This window comes from Beta vulgaris, chromosome 5, assembly GCF_026745355.1.
Source record: "Beta vulgaris subsp. vulgaris cultivar EL10 chromosome 5, EL10.2, whole genome shotgun sequence".
In the NCBI taxonomy this organism is placed as follows: Eukaryota; Viridiplantae; Streptophyta; class Magnoliopsida; order Caryophyllales; family Amaranthaceae; genus Beta; species Beta vulgaris.
In genome coordinates, this window is record NC_079206.1 from 62,272,173 (window position 1) to 62,294,455 (window position 22,283).

The window sequence follows — 22,283 nt, forward strand, 5'->3', positions numbered from 1 at the left end:
TATATGTGGGTTAGTATTATGTTGTTGGTGTGTAATAATGCAAATTGTACATGTTGTTATGTTATAACTGTTACTTTATGTGTCTATAGAATACGTTCAGTGCGAGACATCTGAATTGATACACAAAGAGGTGGTTAATGATGAAGAAGCTTACAAGTTATACAATGACCATGCATTTAAATGCGGATTTGGTATCCGTAGGGGCAAAGTGTGTTGGAGATATGATACGAAGACCATCAGGCAACGTTTTTTGGTTTGTAGTCGTGCAGGATTGAAAGACATAAAAAGTGGTGTGCCTAAGGTATGTGTTATGTTTGTGTTTAATATAAGTCATGATAATGTGTACATTAATTTGATATATTAGTGTTGGGGGGTTGTGATGATCATTAATTCAAAGCTAATGTTCACTGGAGTTTACTTGAGGGATTTGGTATATATAGTGATGATCATTATATGTAGGTCATGATATTAGTAAACATGAGGTAGTGATTTCAAATGATTTTAAAAATATTGGGTTAAGATGTATATTGGGCTAAATGGTAATGATCATAACTGGAAACGAAATGTTCAATGGAGTATACTTGATGTTCTTTTTTGGCACAGGCATATACTAAGCTTGATCAACGGTGTGGATGTAAAGCGTACATTCAATTTGATGTATCCAAAGGGTCTGGACTTTTCATTGTTACTAAGCACCATATTATTCACAATCACCCCATGGTGCCAGTAATACAAAGACATTTAATAAGATCTCATAGGAAAGTCACTGTTGAACAATTACACATGATTAATAATTTGAGAAGTTGTGGAGTTGGGGTTGCTGAAGCTGTGCGTGTATTGAGGAAGGAAGCTGGGGGATCTGCCAATCTTGGGTTGGCGCACAGGGATGCTTATGATGCAGTTGCTGCTCAAAGAAAGAAAGAACTTGATGGTTGTGACAGTAACCAGTTAATTAAGAACTTTTCACAAAGGCAAGCAGTGGAATGTGATTTTTACTATGACGTTCGACTAGATGCTATTGGCCACTTAATAAGTTTTTTTTTGGAGAGATGGAAGAATGAAAAGGGATTATGAAGTGTTTAGAGATTTGGTTGTTCAGGATACGACGTACCGAACGAATAAGTATGGGATGATTTGCGGTCCGTTTGTTGGGATGAACCATCACCAAAGAAATGTGATGTTTGGAGTTGGTTTCCTACTAAATGAAGACACCGATTCGTTTGTGTGGTTGTTTGAGTCTTTTTTGAAAAGTATGGGAGGTAGGTCGCCTTAACCATAATGACTGACCAAGATGCCGCCATGGCAAAGGCTATAAGCATTGTTTTTCCCAATGTTATACATCGTCTTTGTATATGGCACATAGGGAAAAATTCCATCAACAATATAAAAGACTTGAGGGGGAATGCTAGATTTGTGGATCTATTCAATTATGTTTTAAAACATTGTGAGACCAAGAGTGAGTTCAAGCACTATTGGACAAGGTAAAGGAGTTTTATTTGTTGAATTGGTGCTATATTGTTCATTGTTGTCAGTCAATGTTCACTGCATAATAGATTGTTGTTCATTTGATGGTTTGTTGATCAATGGTATCTTTGTTGATTAAATTAACAAAGTAATGTACATGTTGACAAACTTAGTGTACAAGTTGATAAATGTCAATTTACAGTAAGTAGTTGATAGTAATTATGATTTTGGAGGTCAGTAAATGTCATGATGTAATGTACATTATATTTGTGTATGTTTAAAAATCTATGTTCACTGATTAACATGTATTGTGCATTGAAATAAAGCGTGTGATTAGTGGATATATAACAGTTGTTCTCTGTATTATGTATGCAGTATGATTACCAAGTACAAGTGTGCTGCATGTCCTTGGTTGATTAGGTTGTATAAGTTAAGGAAGATGTGGTGTCCTGTCTACTCCAAGGATTACTTCTCAGGGGGGGTGCTGTCTTCTCAAAGAAGTGAGACCACAAATCATTCTTTGAATCAAAGGCTCCATAGCATGCAAGGTCTTTGCGATTTCTACAAGGTGTTTATAGATGTTGTTGAGGAGTGGAGGGATAGGGAGAATGGCGAAGATTACAATGCACTTAATTGCAACAAGCATCTAGCATTTGTAGATGTTAAGTTACTCAATGAGGCAAAGAAGATATACACTGTGGCTGTTTATCTGACATTCGAGGAAAATTTCATTAGGGGGGCGTCATTTTGCCAGAAACTAGTCAAGTATGATCCCCCTTTTTTTGAATACCATGTGGGTCGTACTGAGAAAGAATACTTAATGCATCTTGTTAGATTTGACCAAGAAAATATGACAATTGATTGTACATGCAAGTATTTCACTGAGATGGGTCTATTATGTTCGCATTCATTGAAGATTTTTCACATTCATAATGTTGAAAAAATCCCCGAGAGGTACATTTTGGGTAGATGGGCAAAACATGCTATGTGTACAAGAGTTGACGATGACGTGGGCAAGGATGTAAACATTGTTCAAGCGTCTGTGTGGCGTGTTCAAACTACAAGGGATGCTTTATCAATAATCAATTCAACTCAACATGACATAGCTGTTAGGAAGGTTGTGGAAAATGCTTTAAGTGATTTGAAGTCAAAGGTTGGGTTGCTTATTGGGAAGGTTGATGAATCTATCACAATTGATGATGTGAAAAATTTGTTATATCCTGTTGTGAAAGACCCACCTAAAAAGATGAAGAAAGGAGCTAGGAATGTAAGGTTGAAGAGCACTGTGGAAAAACAGGTGAATAGGTTAAGAGGGTGGAAGAAAACTGCTGAGAAAGCTGCATTGAGGAACAAGGCAAAAGAATGTCCACTATGTGTACATTGTAGTTGCCTAAATGTTCATCGGTTATAGTTGCATGTTCACTATCTAGTTATTTGGATAGTAGGATACCATGACGGCATATTTTTGCGTGCATAATATTTGTTTGTATTGATGTACACTGGTATTATATGTGTTCATCTATTATTGGTACATGTTCATTGTATGATTGTATGTATAGTAGGATACGAGCATGGCATATTTGAGTGGACATGCTAACAAGATATATATGGTATATATGGGAATGTTCTATGTGTATTGGTCACATTGTACAATAAGTATATGGTCAATGTTCAGTGTAATTAAATGTTCATTATTTAGAGTCAGCTAACCTTGGCTAATACAGGAATACATTGATATACCTGAAGAGTGTAATGTAGCTCACTCAACACACAACAAGTCTCTTCTTGATGTGTATGGACCTGACGATTATTTCCATATTAACCACATCCCTGGGGAAGGTAGTAATGTTGAGCAGCCGCATCATAAAGCCGCTTTGGAAGTCTACCATGAATATTCTGAGAAGCTTTTTGGTAATTGAGAAGCGATATTTTGGTCACCTAACATGAATATTTTGATGAGCTCTTTTGGGGGAATGAAACGTAGTCCACAGTGAATGAGTTGTTGATACACTATTTTTTTTTTGTAATTCATGTAGCTCCTTCACGTTGTACTTTGTCCAAAACACCCAAAAACGTACTTGTAATTCTTCTATATTAGTAAAGAGGTTTATAATTCCTCTATATAGATAATGTATATGAAAGAATATTTTCAAAATACAATGTTTATAATTTTTGTATATGTTAATTTTAGGAAGTGAACATGAAAGAATTGATAATGTACATGATAAAACTATGAGTAAAGAGGTTTGTATTTGGAGAAATGCTTGAATATGTGTATAATTACGTTTGAATGTCTAAGGAAATTGAGTGAACATGTAAGGAATAGTAATGTGCAATTCACACATGTGATAGTATATGTGGCAAATATTTTGGAGTTAGCAGATACAAACATTGGAATGTTTACCTGCGCAAAAGTTAATAAGTCTTGCTACACAAAAGTATTCTAGAGAAGAAGTATCAAGCAATGGTATTGTTTTTGCTAATACAAAAGTATATCTAGAAATGTTTGGGGTGTGGGGGGTATCATATGTTTTGTTTAGTTCAATAAAAAGCGAGCATTACAAATGTCTGTTAAAAGAGCGGAGGTGAATCTATGTGTCCTTGGTCTTCCCTTTAGCTTGCGCCTTTGCACGATCAGCAACCCAGGAAGCACGGGTGTTGACTATGCTCATGAGAATGTCAATGTAGTACTGAATTCTCAGTTGCTTGATCATGTCAAACTGTGGACAAATTAATTGTGTGAGGGCTTGGAATATGAGTAATATAATGCAGGTCTACCCAATAAGCAGTGAATATCATTGTAAAAGCAATGTAGATGTCAAAGGCATACAATCAAAATCAAAGAAAGAACAATGTACATGTATATGACATACATTGTACATGTATATGACATACAATGTACATGTATATGACATACAATGAACATAAACCTTATTACAATGTACATGTAAAAGACATGTAGATGTAAGTGTATACAATGAACATCATATGAAGAAGTATATTTTGGCTTTAAAATATGGACATGTATTGACTAAGACTTGGCAAATTATGTGTGTGAGGGTAAGGCATGTGTGAAAGTTAACAAGCAGTGAACATAATCTGAACGTTAAATGTACATGAACCAGATATGCAATGATCATCTAAGTAAATACAATTTCGATGTAAAAGACATGCAGTGGATATGAGCATATTAAGAAGTATATTAAGACAAATAGTTTCTTACATTATCAGCTGTGAGGCCAGTTTCAAAGTTGGCTTCCCAGTCGCCGTTATATTTTTCCATATGGCGCATCGCATAAATGCCACAGTCATAAGAGTTGTCGTTCGTTTTCCATGGCATTTCCACTATGCGAGGCCTTAGAGGGCTACTTATCATGTTGTAGCCCAGGGATACCAGGAACCTACCATAAGCAATTGCCTGCACACAAGTAGTAGGTGAGAATGTTGTAAAAACATGAGTTAGTGCTTGAGGGAAGTGGTGGGAACTTACAATTTTAGATGGGTAGTCTTTATACTTGTCGTGAATGGAGACATTTTCTGGCAATATTTTGTTGTCAAGTATATCCAAAGTCATCTTGGTGAAGTTTAAGCAAAAGACATAGAAGTGGTCTGATGCGCACACAGGAAAGAAAACCTGCGACATTAGAATGTACAATCAACATCATGCAGAGAACAATCAATATAAGGACAATGTACAAAGTACAATTACCAATATTGGAATAGAGTATAGTGGACAGAGTAATGTACATGTGGCTAAATACAATGGCCAATTAAGTAAGTCACAATGTACAGCATAACATGTGAATGAGCAGGGAAGTGGACAGAGCAAAAAAAGCTAAGTAAATAATTCACATATAATGACAGAGTAATGTACATATGGGAAGCTGCAATGTACAACTAAGTAATGACAATGTACAGCAAGCAGTTGACATTATTGGAACAGGGAAGATAACATGTAAGACAGGTGCTGAACCATAGTGAACAATGATGCAAATGTCAATGTACAACAAGTAATTGAGATAATATATTCACAGAAGTGTCAAAAGCAATGCACATATAGACAATACCAGTGAACATTGTTGAAATCTAAACTGTACATAATACAAGGTGGCAATGTACAGTTAAACACAATGACAGTTTTGGAAGAGCTTACCAAGTCAAACTGGTTGACATTTGTAATGCCCTGGTCTCTGCACTCATAGGTGAGCCTTTCAACAAATTGCTCCATCCTTGTATTCTCTGTGAGCCTTGTAATTTTTCTATCTTCTTGCTCTTGCTCAAGGGTGCTCGGGGGAGGATTTGAAGCATTGGGGAACAATAAGTGCTTATAAAAAAAATACAAGTATATAAAAATATTTGTTAATACATAATAGATAATACAAGTATATAAAAAAATTGAAGAAATAAATGAAAGAGATATACATGTGCTATGGTTGAGAAGAAAAGTCGCTGAGTTGAGCCGGCCATTCGATCCGAGTTCCTTTGGTTTAGGATACGTGCCCATGCATCAAGGAAGCCGTTCCAAATTTCGACGTCGTTCCCCAAAGAAAGGAAACGGGATCTGTTGAGGAATGTGTTACCGTCATCGTAGAGCAAGTCCCTGAGGTTGATCAATAATGCATTACAAGTAAATTATACCAATGTTTTAATAGTAGTACATTATAGATAAAACAAATCCAATGTACATTATATATCGATAGTTGTACATTAGCCCGTGTTCATTAAAGACAAACAGATGCAATGTACATCATACGATAGAAAATGTACATTAAAGAATAACAGAAAGTACATGAAATTAGTTTGTAAGTAGATTGTGGATATTAGCCAATGTAAATCAGTCAAAAGGAATTAGTTTATAACTTACTCATTGTACATGTCCAGTTAGGTATTGAACAATCATTTGAAAGTCAATAGAACAATCATACTAGAACAATGTACCTGTTTGTTTGTTCCATTTCGCATTCCAATGTACAACAAAGTACAACTACTATATACAGTTCACTAGAGATATATATTCCAAATTGTTTTAAATAAGTCAACCTTTGCGTGGTATTCCAATTTCAGGTCTAACTTTTGATTATTCCTAGTCAAGTTAGGCTTGTAGGGCTATTTTCTTCTATTGAGTTTTAACCTGTTTGTGACCTATTTAACAGGTTACATGTGCCACGTGTTGCCAAATGACTGGTTTGCAATTTTTTTTTTATTTTCTCACTAATCCCCTCCTCCTTCCATCTTTCTCTTCCCTCTTCCTTAGACCACCCCCACCCACCCCCAACCCCCCCCTCCCCTCCCCTCCCCTCCCCTCCCCTGCACCCCCATCAACAACGTCCCCCACCCCCACTCTTCCCCTCCCCTGCCCCTGTTTCCTTTCCATCAGCAGCGCCCCCACCCCAACCCCACCCTTCGCCTCCCCCACCACGCACCTCCGCCCCCACCCTTCCTCCTCCCACGCAACTCAGCCCCTCCCCCACATCACTCTCGCCGGCGCACTCGTCTCTGTCCTCCTCCCTCACTTTCGCCGGAAGTCCGCAGCCGCGTAGTCCTTCAGATCAGCCGCATCGGTTTCTTTCTGGGCAGAAACGAAGGTGGGGAGACGCGATATTCAATTCGAAGGGGTAAGATGGTGGATGCGCAGTCGGAGGGGTGATGGAGGGGAAGCGATTTTCCGGCGAGGGAGGGGGGCGCGAGATTCGAAGGGGGAAGGGGAGGGAGAGACATTTTCCGGCAAGGGAGGGGAGGTGTGGGATTCGAAGGAGGATGGGGAGGGGGAGAGATTTTCCGGCAGGGGAGGGGGAGGGGGAGCCGCGGGATTCGAAGGGGGACGGGGAGGGGGAGCCATTTTCCGGCAGGAGACGGGGTGGCGCAGGATTCGAAGGGGGAAAGGGAGGGGGTGGTTGGGCTGTTGTTGTTGTGGGTGGGGTAGGGATGGTGTTATTGTGGGTTAATGGGTGGTTTTCATTTTTTGGGTGGGCTAATGGGTGGGTTTTCAGTTTTGGGTGGGTTAATGGGTGGGTTAATGGGTGGGTTTTTAGTTTTGGGTGGGTTAATGGGTGGGTTAATTGGTAAATTTTTTTATTTACCAATCTATCAGGTTACCGGTCATTTAACCTAATTAAAGTTAATGGTGCTACAAAGTTGACTTGACTAGGAATAATCAAAAGTTAGACTTGAAATTGGAAGACCACGCAAAGGTTGACTTAATTAAAACAATTTTTCCATATTTATTTAATGAAGAACCAATAGAACAATCATTTGAAAGTCAATATACCACAACTATAGAATTAACATTTGGAAGTCAATATATATTCTTGTTATGTCAATAGAATAGTCACTTGAAAGGCACTATACTATTTTTGTAATGTACAACCAATATAGTGCAATTGTACGTAATGTACAACAAACAACAACAGGCCCATTGTAGATAATAGCAGTGGTACTGAACAATACATAAAAATTGTGTATAAGAACCAATAATGCAATATACAATGATGTGATGAATATTATCGATAAAAATTGTTACTTGCTATATCAGAATCCATCATGCAATAGGAGACATGCAAAATACAATTGGAGTCACACAATGTACAAGCCAAATTCGCAACGGATAGGGGTGAATACTCCTTTTTTTGTAATGAACAAAGAATATAGTTGAAGTTCAATGTACATTGACTGTCGCATAATGTACAATAAATAACCACATGTCCCATTGTAGAGATCAGCATCGGTAATGAACAATTAAATATCACAGGGTGTACAAGAAGCAATTATGCAGTGTACAATGATTATGTGAACATAACCCATAGAATTTGTTCGCCTTCTATATCAAAATCAGTCATGCAATAATAGACATGCAAAGTACAATTGGAGTCACACAATGAACAGGCCAAAATTGAAGAAGCCAATTTCAATTGTGCATCTTGGAACCGCCATAAATATTAAGAGCAAATTTGCAAAATTAAGTGACGATTTTCCAAAATGAAGGCAAATTATAATAAATAAACTTACAAAATATCTTCACCCATAGTTAGTTGTGGAGATGGAGGAATGATTCTCAGAGGTGTTGGGCAAGGAAGTTTTCGTTGCCTAGGATGCCTTGATTGCGGCTGTTTTCGTTGTCTTGGCTTCTTCTTCTCGCCACTGTCCATAAAACTACTGCCCAATCTTTTTTTGTGGTGGTGCAATTTATTTTTTCTGGGTGGTGATTGGATTTCTTTGTGGTGGTGCAATTGATTTTTTTTGAGAAATGGAGAGAGAAAATGGCGGAGAGAGAAACCGGTAGAGGGAGGAAATTGATAGAGAGCGAAAATGGTAGAGAGAGAAAGTAGTGAATGAAAAATATGGAGGTTGAGTGTGAAAAAAACAAATTTCATGAACAGTATATTGGGTGACAGTGATTAGCAGTTGACATCACTTCAGTTTGCGTCAACAGTAAGGGTCAAATCAGTTACTTTTTTAAATCTTCCCATGTACATTGCAAACAAGGTCTTGTACATTAGCCTGAAACCCCTTACTAGAAGCGTGCGTTTCATTAACCTTTATTTGCGTTTTGGACAAGGTGCAGGATGCTCATCCTGCACCTTGGTGTATAATCTACTAATTGACATATGCTAGCAAATAGTGAAAAGAAATTGGGCAAAGTGTTAGAGCATCTCCACCAAGTGATAAAAAAAAAATCATCCCTCTCTCTCTAATACTTTCTCACTCATCTTTTTTCATCTCAAGACAATTTCAATCACCCTACCTACACCAATGACCCAAAAAAACTCATCATCCATCTCTCTCCTACTTTTTAACTTTACCCCACAACACTTTCTCTCACACCCAACTTATCATTTTGTTTTTATTTATTGTTAACTAATTTGACTAAAACTAAATTTTGGTACTAATTAATCGAGATTAGTGTTTAATCAAGAAATGAAAATGTGAAGAAAAATATAGCAATATGGGTGTCTATTTATAGATCTCGAAAAGTTAAGAATTTTGGTATTTTTTATTTTTTTTTATTTTTTTTATAAGTACAAAATAGATCATTTAAAAAATTGATTTACTTTTAAATATGGCCCCACACTTGTGATTTTTTTTATCATCACATTTGTCTTTGATGGAGCTCCAAGACAATAAGAATCTTTCATCAAGTGACAAAAAAAATCTTTGGTGGAGATGCTCTTAGAGCAACTCCAATGGTTGGGTATATGGACTTGCTAGCAATTAAAAAAAATATGGGGCAACTAGCTTAACCATTGGAGCATGTTGCTGAATTTTTTTTTGCTTAGCAAGTTGGCTGAAGTTAGCTAATTTGCCCAAGCAAAAAATGTGAGGCCATGTAAATATTGTGGAGAGAGAATAAAAAGCCGCGTGAATATCACTATACTATAGAAGGAAGGAAATTGTGTTTTGTTGGGTTTCCACGCACCTTTGGTGCAATGCTCAATGAAAACATGTAAGTGGGATGGCCCACATGCAAAAGAAATATCAACTCCAACATGAATTTGATGTTTCCAACGGCTAGGAATAGTAACTTTGATTACTTTTTGTTTCATTTTCATTATTTTTGTAAAGGTATCACACCAGTAATTTTTGTAACGGATAGTTTTGGATTTTTTTTTTTTTTGTTAAACAGTAAATTTTGTGTATATATATAGTAGAAAAATTGAGTATAAATTTATCTCCAATTCTAAATTCTTCTTTCTACAAAATAATTATTTTACTTCATTTCATTAGTAAAATTCCATATTCTATAATATGGACAATTCACAAGATTATTATGCTCAATACTACTCCTACTTGGAAAATTCTCCCAATTTAGATAATCAAAACACCCAAAATCCAACCCAGAATGTTTCACCAAATCTCCAAACTTCTCCAATTCGTCCAACTCCTTTACATTATAATAATCAACATCACTCATTTCCTCTTGACTCGCAAATTTATTACCACCCCGGATACTATCAGCCACAAAATATTATGTCGGTAAATCGTCCAATGAGGCCAAACTACTACTCCCGTGCTCCATATCCCCATGAACCATATACAATTCATGATAATTCAAGAAGGGAAAACTTTGGAGGTAGTAGCGTACAACACCAAGATTTCGAAACTTCAGGTTCGGGTAGTGAGCCTCAAACTCCGGGTAGTGAGCCTCAAACTCCTCAACATGAAATCAGTGAAGAGGACAACATCGAAGTGGTCGAAAAAAATAATATGAAAGGGAAGGGCAAAGGTGAAAAAAGGCTTAAGTGGAGTCCAATACAAGATACAGATTTGTGCTTTGCTTGGTTAACAACTTCGAATGATGGTGTAAAGGGAACTGATCAATCGTTCAGTAATTATTGGGAAAATATTGTGACTTACTACAACCAATATAAGAAGGAGGGTCCAGTAATGACCCTAAATCAAGCCTCCAATCATTGGTACAAAATGAGTGCCGATGTTTCCAAATTTAATGGTTGTTACATACAAGTGGCAGATAGCCACCCAAGTGGTCATGATGATGATCAAATCATGGCTATGGCCTTGGATCTTTGGAGAAGTCGTTACGACAGGAAATTTGCTTATCTACATTCTTGGAAAATTCTTGAAGAGCAACCGAAATGGCAACAATTTGCAAAAAAGGAAGATCGTTCTTCAAAGAGAACAAAGAATTCTGTCTCTGGTACGTACACTTCATCATCCTCAAACCCGGATGCTAGCGAAAACGATAATGTTGTTGAGGTTATGGATGTTAGACCACCAGGTCAAAAGGCAGCTAAAGCAGCAACAAGAGGTAAGGGAAAGGCAAAGAACAAAAAGACTAATCCAGAAGCTATGGAAACCTGGAGCAAGTTTGAAGAGCTGCAAGCTAAAAAAATGTCATTGTATGAAGAACGCATTCGTGTGCAAGATTTTGAGCTTCTGTGTAAGGACACTTCAAACTTGGACGAAAACGCTCGAAAAAATCATGAATCAGTGTGCCAGTACATTAGAACTAAGTACGGAATTTAATTTAAACTAATCTTTTAGTAATTGACTTTATGCTATGCTTGATTAATATATAAGTATTTGTATGGATCTTTATGTAATAGTCCTATTAGTTTTATTTACTTAGTATCTAATTGAAAGTCTTTATGTAACGGAAATTAGTAGTTTGGATATAGTGGCTGGAATCTAGCCGTTTGGATTTAGTGATTGGAAACTAGTCGTTTGGATGTAATGGTTGGAAACTAGCCGTTTGAAATTAGTGGTTGGAAACTAGCCGTTTGAATTTAGTTGTTGGCAACTAGCTCTTTGGATTTAGTGGTTGGAAACTAGCCGTTTGGAATCAATTTTCTCTCTATATATATAGGTCATATCTATTGTAAAGATTCACAACTCATAGTTCATCTTCTCAATTTTCTCTCTTTATACCTACATTACTAATCTCCTCAAAATGTCTGATAATCCAAGCTCATCAAATAATACTGATTGAATGAAGGAGATGGATGATGAATTTTGGGATGACACTGACGAGCAAATGGGGCTTTACTTATATCAACAAATTTCAAATCCGCCTAGATCAATCGTTCCACGGGATCGTGAAGGTGGTGCAGCACGCCTCTATCGAGACTACTTTTCTCCTGAACCCGTATATCCTGCGTCAACATTTCGAAGACGGTTTAGGATGAGGAGGGAACTGTTCATGCGTATAGTAGATGCACTTGAAAGTAAGTCAACATTTTTCACGCAAAGGAGTGATGCAGCTAATAAAGTAGGTTTGTCTCCACTTCAAAAATGCACCGCAGCTATTCGCATACTTGCTTATGCAACCCCTGCTGATGCTCTTGATGAGTATATTAAAATTGGTGAGAGCACTGCTATTGAATGTTTATTTAAATTTTGTCGTACTATTATTGAAGTTTTTGGAGGGGTTTACATGAGAAAACCGACTTATGATGATGTTCAGCGACTGCTAAAGTTGCATGAAGAGTGTCATGGTTTTCCTAGCATGCTTGGTAGTCTTGATTGCATGCATTGGGCTTGGAAAAATTGTCCGGTCGCATGGAAAGGTCAGTACACACGAGGTGACCACGGACATCCTACAATAATGCTTGAAGCAGTCGCCTCGGTGGACCTTTGGATATGGCATGCATGTTTTGGTGTGGCTGGTTCGAACAACGACCTTAATGTCTTGAGTAGATCAAACTTGTTTCAGGAGAGTTTACAAGGAGTTTCTCCTGAAGTTCATTTCACTATTAATGGTAGTGACTACAATATGGGGTACTATCTTACAGATGGTATATATCCTGAATTGGCTGCATTCGTTAAAAGTTTCCCACACCCTCAAGACCCCAAGAGAATATGCTTCAAACGTAAACATGAAAGTGCAAGAAAAGATGTGGAGAGAGCATTTGGAGTACTTCAAGCCCGTTTTGCAATAGTTCGTGGACCAGCACGGTGTTGGCATAAAAGTAAACTCCACGATATTATGGACGCGTGTATTATATTGCATAATATGATTGTTGAAGATGAGAGACACACATACTCGCGAAACTTTCCCGACTATGATTTTTCACCACATGCTGTTGAGGACGTTCAACATGGACATGCTCAAGATTTTCAAGCATATCTCGCAAGGGATGTAGCCATCCGGGATAGACAAATGCATCATCAACTCAAAGCGGATCTTGTCGAACACATTTGGACACGTTTTGGAAGCCAAGATGATAATTAATGTGTTGTTTATTTAAATTCCTAATTATTGTTGTTTAAATTCCTAAATATGCCATGTTGTTCTTTTCCTTCAAAAAATTTTATGGGTTTGTAATTCAAGCATATTTTCAGATTTTATATTTATTTTTAATCGACTTTTTTTTTACAAGACGTACAATTTTTTTTTTCCAATTTGTGCTTTTATTTACTCTTTTATAAAATTTATATGTACTAAAAGTTTATCTACAATTTTGTTCCAATTAATAATAAGTGAGTATTGTGTCAAAAATAAAATACAAAAGATGAATGACAAGTGGGACTACTCAATTTAAATGGAGTTTGGCTAAACCATTGAAGGTGTTTTGGCTTAAAGTAGTTTTTAGCTAGATAAATCTAGGTGGCATTTTAAGCCAAACTCCATTTGCTTATCATTGGAGTTGCTCTTAGTGCTCTAAATATAAAAACCACAAATCAGTTATTCTCTCCTCACTTTCTCATAAGCTCTCAAAGAAAACCCAAAATTTTCTCTCTCCTTATTTTTCTCTATCTCACACGGCTCACCCTCACCATCACCGACTCCCTCCCCTTTCTCTCTCCACGCCGCAGCACCACCGCCGGGCCATCAGCAGCAGCAGCGCAGCAGGCGGGCCTCCATCGCCGGCTTTCTCTTTCCTCCTTTTGCTCTAATTTGCCCTCTTTTGCCTTAATTCTTCGAGGTAATTGATCTAATACTCAAACCCATAATTCTAGTCTCATAAGTTGATGATTATGCCTCAAACTATGTATTTTCATTGGATTTATATTGCTGGAAATTATTAGTTTGTTTGGTTTATTGAATTTCATGATTTGAAAGTTAGGGTTTATATAAAGATTGGGTTTTTATGCAAATTGTTTGAGGGCTTTTGTAAAACAAGTATATATGAATGTTTTTGAGTATGTTTGAAGTATAAATTATATGTTTTGAGTAGTTTAATTAAAGCTTGAAAATTTCAGATTGGGTATTATTGGAAAAAGTATGTTTTAATTGGGTTTTCTTGGATAAATTGATGGAAGGGTTGAAGTATGGTTAAAGAAGGTTTGATTGTTGTTTTGGATGAATAAAAAGAGTATTTTGAATATTAAAAGTATATTTTCAGATTTAATAAGTATTAAAAGTGAGTTTTAAAGATGGTTTTTGATAATTTAATTATGTTTAAAGAGTTTTAATGAGTTTATGAAGTTATGGGGAAAATAGTGTGTGTATTTTGACCAGATTATCTAGGCTATTATCGACTTATTGTTTGTTTGTTTCATAATTAGGTTTTATCAAATCTTTGTTTTAACTTCAGAAAAAAAAGAAAAAATCTTTCCTTTATCTCATTATGATTTGTGGCATAATTATTTTGAATTTATTACTGTGTTGGTTGACTGTAAATTTAACTGATTCCATCGATTTTTTTGGTTGGTATTAGACTGTGAATCTGATATTAGTGTTACTATTGTTTTGTGTTAACATGGTTAACAATAGTAGTGTATAAAGTTTCAGACTTTGAAGGTGAAAGTGACATAACTGTAATACTTCGTACTCACTTTGTATATTTCATGGCTAAATGATATTATGAATAAGATTTTTGCAATGTAATGTAAGATTATAAAGCAACTCATAAATTATTATTTCAATTTAGATTAGATTGAAGAAGAGGGTGTAATTGTGTTAATAATGAATAATGAAATAATTAAAATATAATGTATCAGGTAATTTAGTCTCATATCTTTCATCTTGCCAATATACAACCACTCAACTCCCATTTCAAACTCGTTGCAGTGCCTTGCCGAGTTGCCGAGTCACGGACAATTGTCTATTGAGGTAATGTATCACTCCAATTTGCTGATTTTTTCTTTTTAATCACTTCATCTCAATTTGGTAGTATTTTGTGCTTAATTTTGTTAATTTGTTAATCACTTAAGTTCTCTCGGCCAAGTAAAACCTTCTGGGAAGGACCTACAAAAGCCAACAGAAATATCTCATATACTCTAAGTACACAAAAAAACGATCCAAGTCATATATTTTTTTACTTACAATTTGTTGTATCCCGTTTTTTATAGTATATTGAATGTTCTTCACTATAGTTTGTACATTAACGGTCTCACCCTGCCAAACCACAAAATTCCTCATTCTCCAAATCTCGTACACAGGGTGGCAGGCAGAAAGCTGCAATAAACTTCCTCCTTAGTAATTATACTAGGCTACAATTATTATTATTGTTACTACTATCACTACTATGATTACTATTATTATTATTGTGATTGTTATTACTACTATTATTATTTTAAAAAAATATAAATAATTATGAGTAGTCACTTTCTTTATTATTCTTTTATAGGTAGACTTTCATTGCTGTTACCTTTTTGGCTGTATTGTAAGGTGAAATATTTACATTTTTTAGGATCATATATCTAGCATACGTTGCTCCAATGTTCCTAGCAACATGCATACTGATTATACCGCTTGTTGCAAATTTTGAACTCCATAGAAATGTGATTATAATCTAGTTACAATATCATTTACCATATAGATTTTGTTGATATTTTTTTTTTTAATTTTTTACAAAGCTTGGTTTGGTTTGCTTTGTATGCCTTTGACATATGCCTATCTTTTGCTTGCTCAAGGACATACTTGGAACTATGTTAATTGTTATAGCAATATATGTAAAAAATTAAAAATAAAAACTATTTTGCTATATAATGATGATTTTTTTTTTGTTAAATAATTTGATTAGGTAATCAATGGCAAAAAGCAAATATGAGTATGTAAAGTCCTTTGAGGTTCCAGACAAGATTATGTTGCCCACAATTATTGTTGTTGTCATTGATGGCCGTAATTTCCGAAGGTAGTTCTCTATAAGTCTTGCCTTTATGTTCGTTAAACATGTCCAATATTGTTTTAAAGATTATTCTTTAGTATCTATACTTAATTTTCACTCACATGGAGTAATATCGCCTATGATAGTTTGTCATTGCTTAATGTCATTTCGGCTTGAGATTTTAGAGTCATGAATATCTTCTTAAGCAATTTATACTTGTAAATAGATTGTTTCTATATGAAGGTTACTTTATTGTATGTTTGGATAACAAGAAAGAAGAGAAGGGTAGGGAAGGGGAGGGAAAGAGAAAAAAGGAGAAGGGAGAGAAAGGGAGGGGAAAGATAATATTTTTATTTTCCCTTCGAATCTTTTCATCTTTGGAGGGATTGTTGTTTTCAAAGGAGGGAAATGAACCCCTCCTTCTACCTCCCTTTCCTTCTTCTAATCATCCATCCAAAGGAGGGATCTTGCCCCAACTTCCTTTCTCTTCCCTTGCTTTCCTTTCATTTTTATGCATTCAAACATAATGTTAAGGCTCAATAGGAGCGACAGTCTTATTAACATTATACTCTCATGGTTGGCTGTCCTTCATACTTTCAACATTTACTTGGCTGTACTTGTTACGACAGGTTTGCTGAGGTTCATGAATTTGCAAAGCCTCTCGATGGAAAGGCCTTGGATCTAATGAAATCATGTGCAACTGCTGTTATGGAGAAATTTGGTGACTTATCATTTTCATATGGGTTCAGTGATGAATTTAGGTACCTATTGTTTCTAGTTTACTTACTTCAATGTAAGTTGTTTTTGTTGAATTTTTTAATTGTTTGTTACTAACTTATTGTTGCTTTTTGCAGTTTTGTACTAAAAAAAGACATTGAAATTTACAATAGACGCGAAAGGTTTGTTGTTGAAACTACTTATAGAAGTTATTACTTTGGGTTTCTAAGTCATTCTTGTTCATATGCTGATGTTTATTGTTGTTTCCTAATGCTTAATGTTACTCTTGCATTAGGGGTGATTTTATACTTAATGCTTGCCTGTTTAGATTATGGGCCTATTTGGTTATTAGCTGGATAACTTGCTTTTGGCTTGTCAATGATAAAATTGATCAACCAACTAAAAAAGATGTTTGGTTACGAGCTCGACAACTAGCTTTTTACTTAACAACCATAAATTGACAAGCTACAAGCTACTTAGAGATGGAGTAGCTTCTCACCAATGGCTTGTGGCTGTTTAAGATTTAAATTACAATATTACGCTTAATTAATTACGGAGTACTAATTAGCACCCCTAATCAACACTATTGTTAATGAATTGCCCTAAACACCAAAAAATGTTGTTTATTGTTAATCATATATCATAATTTCCATGATTAACCACCACACCAACCACCGCCTTTAACTTGCTAAACCACCATGAAACTCACTAAAACAACCAATAACAATTGAACACAAGCCACCACTTCCCACGAAACAAGCCAAGACAACAGATCGAGAGAAGATCAATTGTGGAGGAAGAGATAATTTCTAGCACTGTTGAGTGGGTAGTGGATCAACAACGTCAATGATAGGTGAGGAAGGATGGGCGGAGACAGTTGGTGGTAGAATAAGGAGAAGTACGGTGGAAGTAGTGGGTGAGGAGAGAAATGGAGTATTATGACGAGGGTGAGATATCATTTTTCTTTAATTTTTATTATTAAGGATAAGGATATTAGTATTGGTATTGTTCGTAAAGATTATTGGTATTAGTATTGTGGGTGAGGAGTGTTAGTAGTACTTCACATTAGTATTGGTATTATTCTTTTCGCTACCAGCAAACCTCGATGGATAAAGGAAGAGGGTTGCAGACCTTGCTGTAGGTCGGTGATACCAAGCTTAAAATTTTGTCACATATTATGACATGGACCAAAATGAAAATTTTGTGGGGATGTTCCCTACTCAGCGACACACTGCAATTCCTACACTCGGGTGTAGTGATAATTATGCAAGGGTTGATAGGTCGTTGCCCAAAAACGAGGCTTCACATTGTCGGAATGGTGTCAAATGAGCACGACAGACAATTAGGGCGTTCCCTACTCAGCGACGTGCTACGCTACACTTTCTAGATGCGAGTGTAGTGATTAGTATGCAAGGGTTGCTAGGTTGTCGCCCCGAAGTGATGTGCCATGTAGACCAAGTGCGGTGTCAAATGAGCAAAGCCTTGTTGGCAAGGCACGGGAGCACGAGAGGAAATCGTCATTTGTGGTGGGGGTGATGAAGAGAAGACGCATGAACATCTTGTGCCTTCAAGAGATAAAGTGGACAAGTGGACCGGAGAAGGTGCTCTATGTTTATTCATGGGATATAAGAGCATGTTCAGCCATGTATGATCTTATGACTCACTTAAGACGCCACGTCAGCTTTCCACTAAATTTTAATGTCTTAAAACTTGCTTAGACTCAACCAAATCTATCTCTTCACACCTCAGACTTTCTTAAGACTCAACAATATATTTATTATTCATATTTACATTTAATTAAATATATTTTAAATATTATACAATTTAAGTATATATGACATCATCAATATGTATTTGTGATGTCGTCTGAAGTTGTCTTAAAAACGAAAGACTAGACTTTAAGAGATAAATGGGGTAAATTTTGGAAGTCTGGTCTTAAGATCCAAATCCGTTTGCACTCCAAAGAGGGAGAAAAGGAGATTTAGAAGATGGAAAAGAGAAGACAAGAGGTGAGGAAGGCTATTGGCATAGTCAAGCGTAGAGTTGGTAATGGGTAAATGACTCGTCCCGAATCCAAATCCGTTTTTTTCACGCATATGGATCCTAAAAATTAGGACCCGACGGATCCGTGTAGGATCCGGGTCTTATCCATGGAAAACGAACCTGGGTCGGGTCTTCGTTCAAGACCCGGACCCGTTTACCCGTTTTATATTTAAATTTATAAATAAATATATATACTTCCTCTGTTTAAAAAAAATGCAACAAACTTATTTGCACGCATTTTAAGGAAGAGATTTAAAGGTCTAAACGATCAAATTAACATATGTAATTTTAAGACAAGTAACCTATTGTATCATTCTTACTTGTGCTAAAATTATTTTGATTAATCTGCTTATTTACACCCTTAAATCACTTCTTTAAAATACGTGCAAGATGGTTTGTTGTGTAAGACTGAGTATTTGGAATGTCGCTTTAACGACGCAAACGACGTAGAGGTTAGGTTGGACGGAAATGAGCCGACCATGGGTGACTGTTTTAAATACCTTGGGTCAATCATTCAAAGGAGTGAGTGGTGATATTGACCTAAGATGTGGCTCATAGGATTAAGTTAGGGTGACTTAAATGGAGATCGGCAACAGGTATGTTATGTGATTGAAGCATCCCTTTAAATGTAAATGGAAATTCTACAAGACAACTATAAGACCAGTGTTGCTTTATGGAACTGAATGTTAGGCTTCCAAGAATAAACATATTTAAAATGTTGGGTTAGGATGTTGAGATGGATGTGGGGTAACACTTTAAGTGATAGAATTAGAAATGAAACTTTCCGCAAGAAAGTTGGTGTTGTTGACATTGGCGACAAATTAAGGGAAAATTGCTTGCGTTGGTTTGGGCATGTACAACGAAGACCCAGGGGCACCAGTGCATAGGGTGGAGGAGTGGGATCTTGGAGATTTCAGACAATGGAGAGGGAGACCAAAAATGATTTGGTTTGGTTGGAAGGAGTTAGGAGAGATATGAAGTAGGTGGGTTTGTAGGAGCATGAAACCCTCGATGGATGGTGGAGGAAAATTTATGTGGATGACTCCATGGAATGATCAACTTTCGTTCATGTTAGCAGTCCTACTATTGGGATAAAGGCTTTGATTGATTTATTATTATTATGATGATGATAATTATGATTATAGACTTGGTTAAGGATATGTATCGGGATGTGTCTACAAACGTGAGGACTTGTGATGGGTTGACAAAGGATTTTCCTATAACAATTGGACTGCACCAAGGGTCGGCGTTAAGTCCTTTCCTTTTTGCATTGGTTATAGATTAAGTAATAAGGCCAATCCAAGATGGAGTTCCGTGATGTATGTTGTTTGCGGATGATATAGTGCTGGTTGATGAGACGATGAGACTAAATCTGGGGTTAATGTTAAATTAGAGCAATGGAGGCAAAGGTTGGAATCTAGGGGGTTTAAATTGAGTCGGAGTAAGACTGAGTATATGGAATGCCGTTTCGGGACTGTGAGGGGGGCAAACGACACTGTGGTAAGGTTGTAAGGAAAGGATTTGACCATGAGTGAGTGCTTTAAATATCTTGGATCAATTATCCAAAAGAATGGAGATATTGATCAAGATGTGGCTCACAAGTCAGGGTGACTTAAATGGAGAGCGGCTACGGGAGTGCTATGTGATCGGAGCATCCCTTTAAAGTTGAAGGGAAAATTCTATAGGACTGCTATAAGACCAGTGTTGTTTTACAATACAGAATGTTGGGCTTCTAAGAAGGAGCACATTCAAAAGTTCGGGGTCACTGAGATGTGGATGTTGAGATGGATGTGCAGGAACACCCTAAGAGATAAGATCTAGAATGAAGTTATCCGCAAGCAAGTTGGTGTTGTAGACATAGCTAGCAAGCTAAGGGAAAATCGCTTGCGCTGGTTTGGACACGTAAGATGGAGACCCAGGGAGAAGAGTGGAAGAGTGGGATCAGGATGACTTCAGACGAGGCAGAGGGAGATCGAAAATGTCTTGGCTGGATTGAGTCAAGAAGGATATGAAACGATTGGATCTACACGAGAATGAGACCCTCGGTCGTAGGGGGTGGAGGAGGAAAATATTTATGGATGACTCCATGGATTGATCACTTTGGTTCATGTTAGTCGACCCCATATGGGATAAGGCTTTGGTTGATTGATTGATGATTATGATTATGATGATGATGATTATGATTATCATTATTATGTTTATGATCAATATCATGGTTATGGTTATGGTTATGGTTATGGTTATGGTTATGGTTATGGTTATGGTTATGGTTATGGTTATGGTTATGGTTATGATTATGATTACCTTTACCTTTACCTTTACCTTTACATGTACCTTAATAGAAACTAGCTTTTTGGCCCCCGGGCCATGTTTATAGGCTAGTTTTCATGTTTTTTGTTTTTGTTAAAACCCTTTATTCCTAATTGATAGAGTTAATCTAGGGAGTTGCATTTAGGATATTGAAATAAGATGATGAGTAGGATAGCTGGATAGGTATTAATAAAATGCAATATCTTATGGTCTGCTTTTTAAATTCTATATAATAAATAAGAAAAGACATGCCAATCTCTATGGGTGTGAATATATGGCGATTGTCATTGATATACAAATAAGGAAAAATTGCGCATTCCCACCTTAACAAATATGGTTTTTATAAATTCCCACCTTTTCAATTTTTTATTTTTATTTTCCCACCTTTTCTTTCCCATTCTTCATATTCTCCCACCTCTAACGACTTTAATGTAACTGCGCCGTCAATGCTGGGGGTATTTTGGTATTTTCGTGCGTTTGTGTTCATTCACCCAAAGCCAACTGCTCGACTCATCTTTCTACTCCATTCTTCTCCCTCTTCTTCATCTTGCATTCAATCAAACCACTGTAAATTAAGCAAAATTACAGCACATCTTCACTAATTGTTGGTAACAACATCAACAAATCACTGCCCCAAAATGACTGCAAATTCTACCTTCATGCTAACAATGACACACCTCAAAATACCATTATTATAACCCGTCAATCTACCTTCACTCTCGTAACTACCCCATACTATCCACTCAACACTGGTCGAGTAGAGCAACACTGCCGCAATTTAATTCGATATTATTCCATAAATAATGACAGAAATTCACATGATTCATACTTCTCCAAATACATTGATGCATCTTTCATTTTGATAACAATCGTCAATCCTCATAAGGGTTACCGCAAAAGAGCAATATAATTGAAACCCAATTCATTAAATTAACTCTACAATAACAACAATTATGTAAAGTGACATAACAAATCAATTAGAATGTGGAAAAGGGGAAAGGATGAACCTTCGAGAGAAACAGCAAGATGAAGGACTTGTTTGGAAACCAAATGAAGCTGCAAATGGGCCGCCATTGTTGTTGACCATCCAATTGAAGCACTCTTATTACAGAATGTGGGTGGTGAATTGATTAATTTCTTGTGATTATTGGTTGGTTGATTTTTTTGCTTGATTTATGAAGAAGAGGAAGCAGGAAGGAGGGTCGAGGCTTTGGTTGAGGGAGTAACAAGCAAAAGGCTAGA

General features: G+C 36.6%; 5 protein-coding genes across 9 annotated transcripts in view; all 5 read left to right on the forward strand.

The window, feature by feature from the left end:
• Positions 1-80: 80 nt before the first annotated feature.
• LOC125497444 (uncharacterized) lies at positions 81-1,280 on the forward strand. Its single transcript, XM_048644348.2, has 2 exons — positions 81-301; positions 604-1,280. Exon 2 carries the CDS (start codon positions 718-720, stop codon positions 1,072-1,074), a length of 357 nt encoding a protein of 118 aa, XP_048500305.2. The 5' UTR covers positions 81-301; positions 604-717; the 3' UTR covers positions 1,075-1,280.
• LOC125497979 (protein FAR1-RELATED SEQUENCE 5-like) lies at positions 1,279-3,383 on the forward strand. The gene is made up of 3 exons (XM_057394810.1): positions 1,279-1,481; positions 1,840-2,839; positions 3,189-3,383. Exons 1-3 carry the CDS (start codon positions 1,279-1,281, stop codon positions 3,381-3,383), a joined length of 1,398 nt encoding a protein of 465 aa, XP_057250793.1.
• A 7,045-nt stretch (positions 3,384-10,428) lies between these two features.
• Positions 10,429-11,445, forward strand: LOC125497443 (glutathione S-transferase T3-like). Its single transcript, XM_048644340.1, has one exon. The coding sequence runs from the start codon at positions 10,429-10,431 to the stop codon at positions 11,443-11,445; it is 1,017 nt and encodes a 338-aa protein (XP_048500297.1).
• Positions 11,446-11,827: 382 nt separating this feature from the next.
• On the forward strand, positions 11,828-13,533 carry LOC104896384 (uncharacterized). Its single transcript, XM_010683131.3, has one exon. The coding sequence runs from the start codon at positions 11,909-11,911 to the stop codon at positions 13,148-13,150; it is 1,242 nt and encodes a 413-aa protein (XP_010681433.2). The 5' UTR covers positions 11,828-11,908; the 3' UTR covers positions 13,151-13,533.
• A 4-nt stretch (positions 13,534-13,537) lies between these two features.
• The window catches only part of LOC104894410 (tRNA(His) guanylyltransferase 1), a 28,548-nt gene continuing 19,802 nt past the window's right edge, over positions 13,538-22,283 (forward strand). For 2 of the 5 annotated variants that reach the window (XM_019249716.3, XM_019249718.3), the window contains exons 1-5: positions 13,595-13,844; positions 14,863-14,974; positions 15,888-15,998; positions 16,601-16,732; positions 16,826-16,870. In XM_019249716.3, the coding sequence (XP_019105261.2) occupies positions 15,895-15,998; positions 16,601-16,732; positions 16,826-16,870 (281 nt within the window). In that variant the 5' untranslated portion in view covers positions 13,595-13,844; positions 14,863-14,974; positions 15,888-15,894. Of the gene's footprint in view, positions 13,845-14,862; positions 14,975-15,887; positions 15,999-16,600; positions 16,733-16,825; positions 16,871-22,283 lie in introns of all 5 variants that reach the window. The other 3 variants (XM_019249717.3, XM_057395265.1, XM_019249719.3) reach the window with 3 other exon arrangements.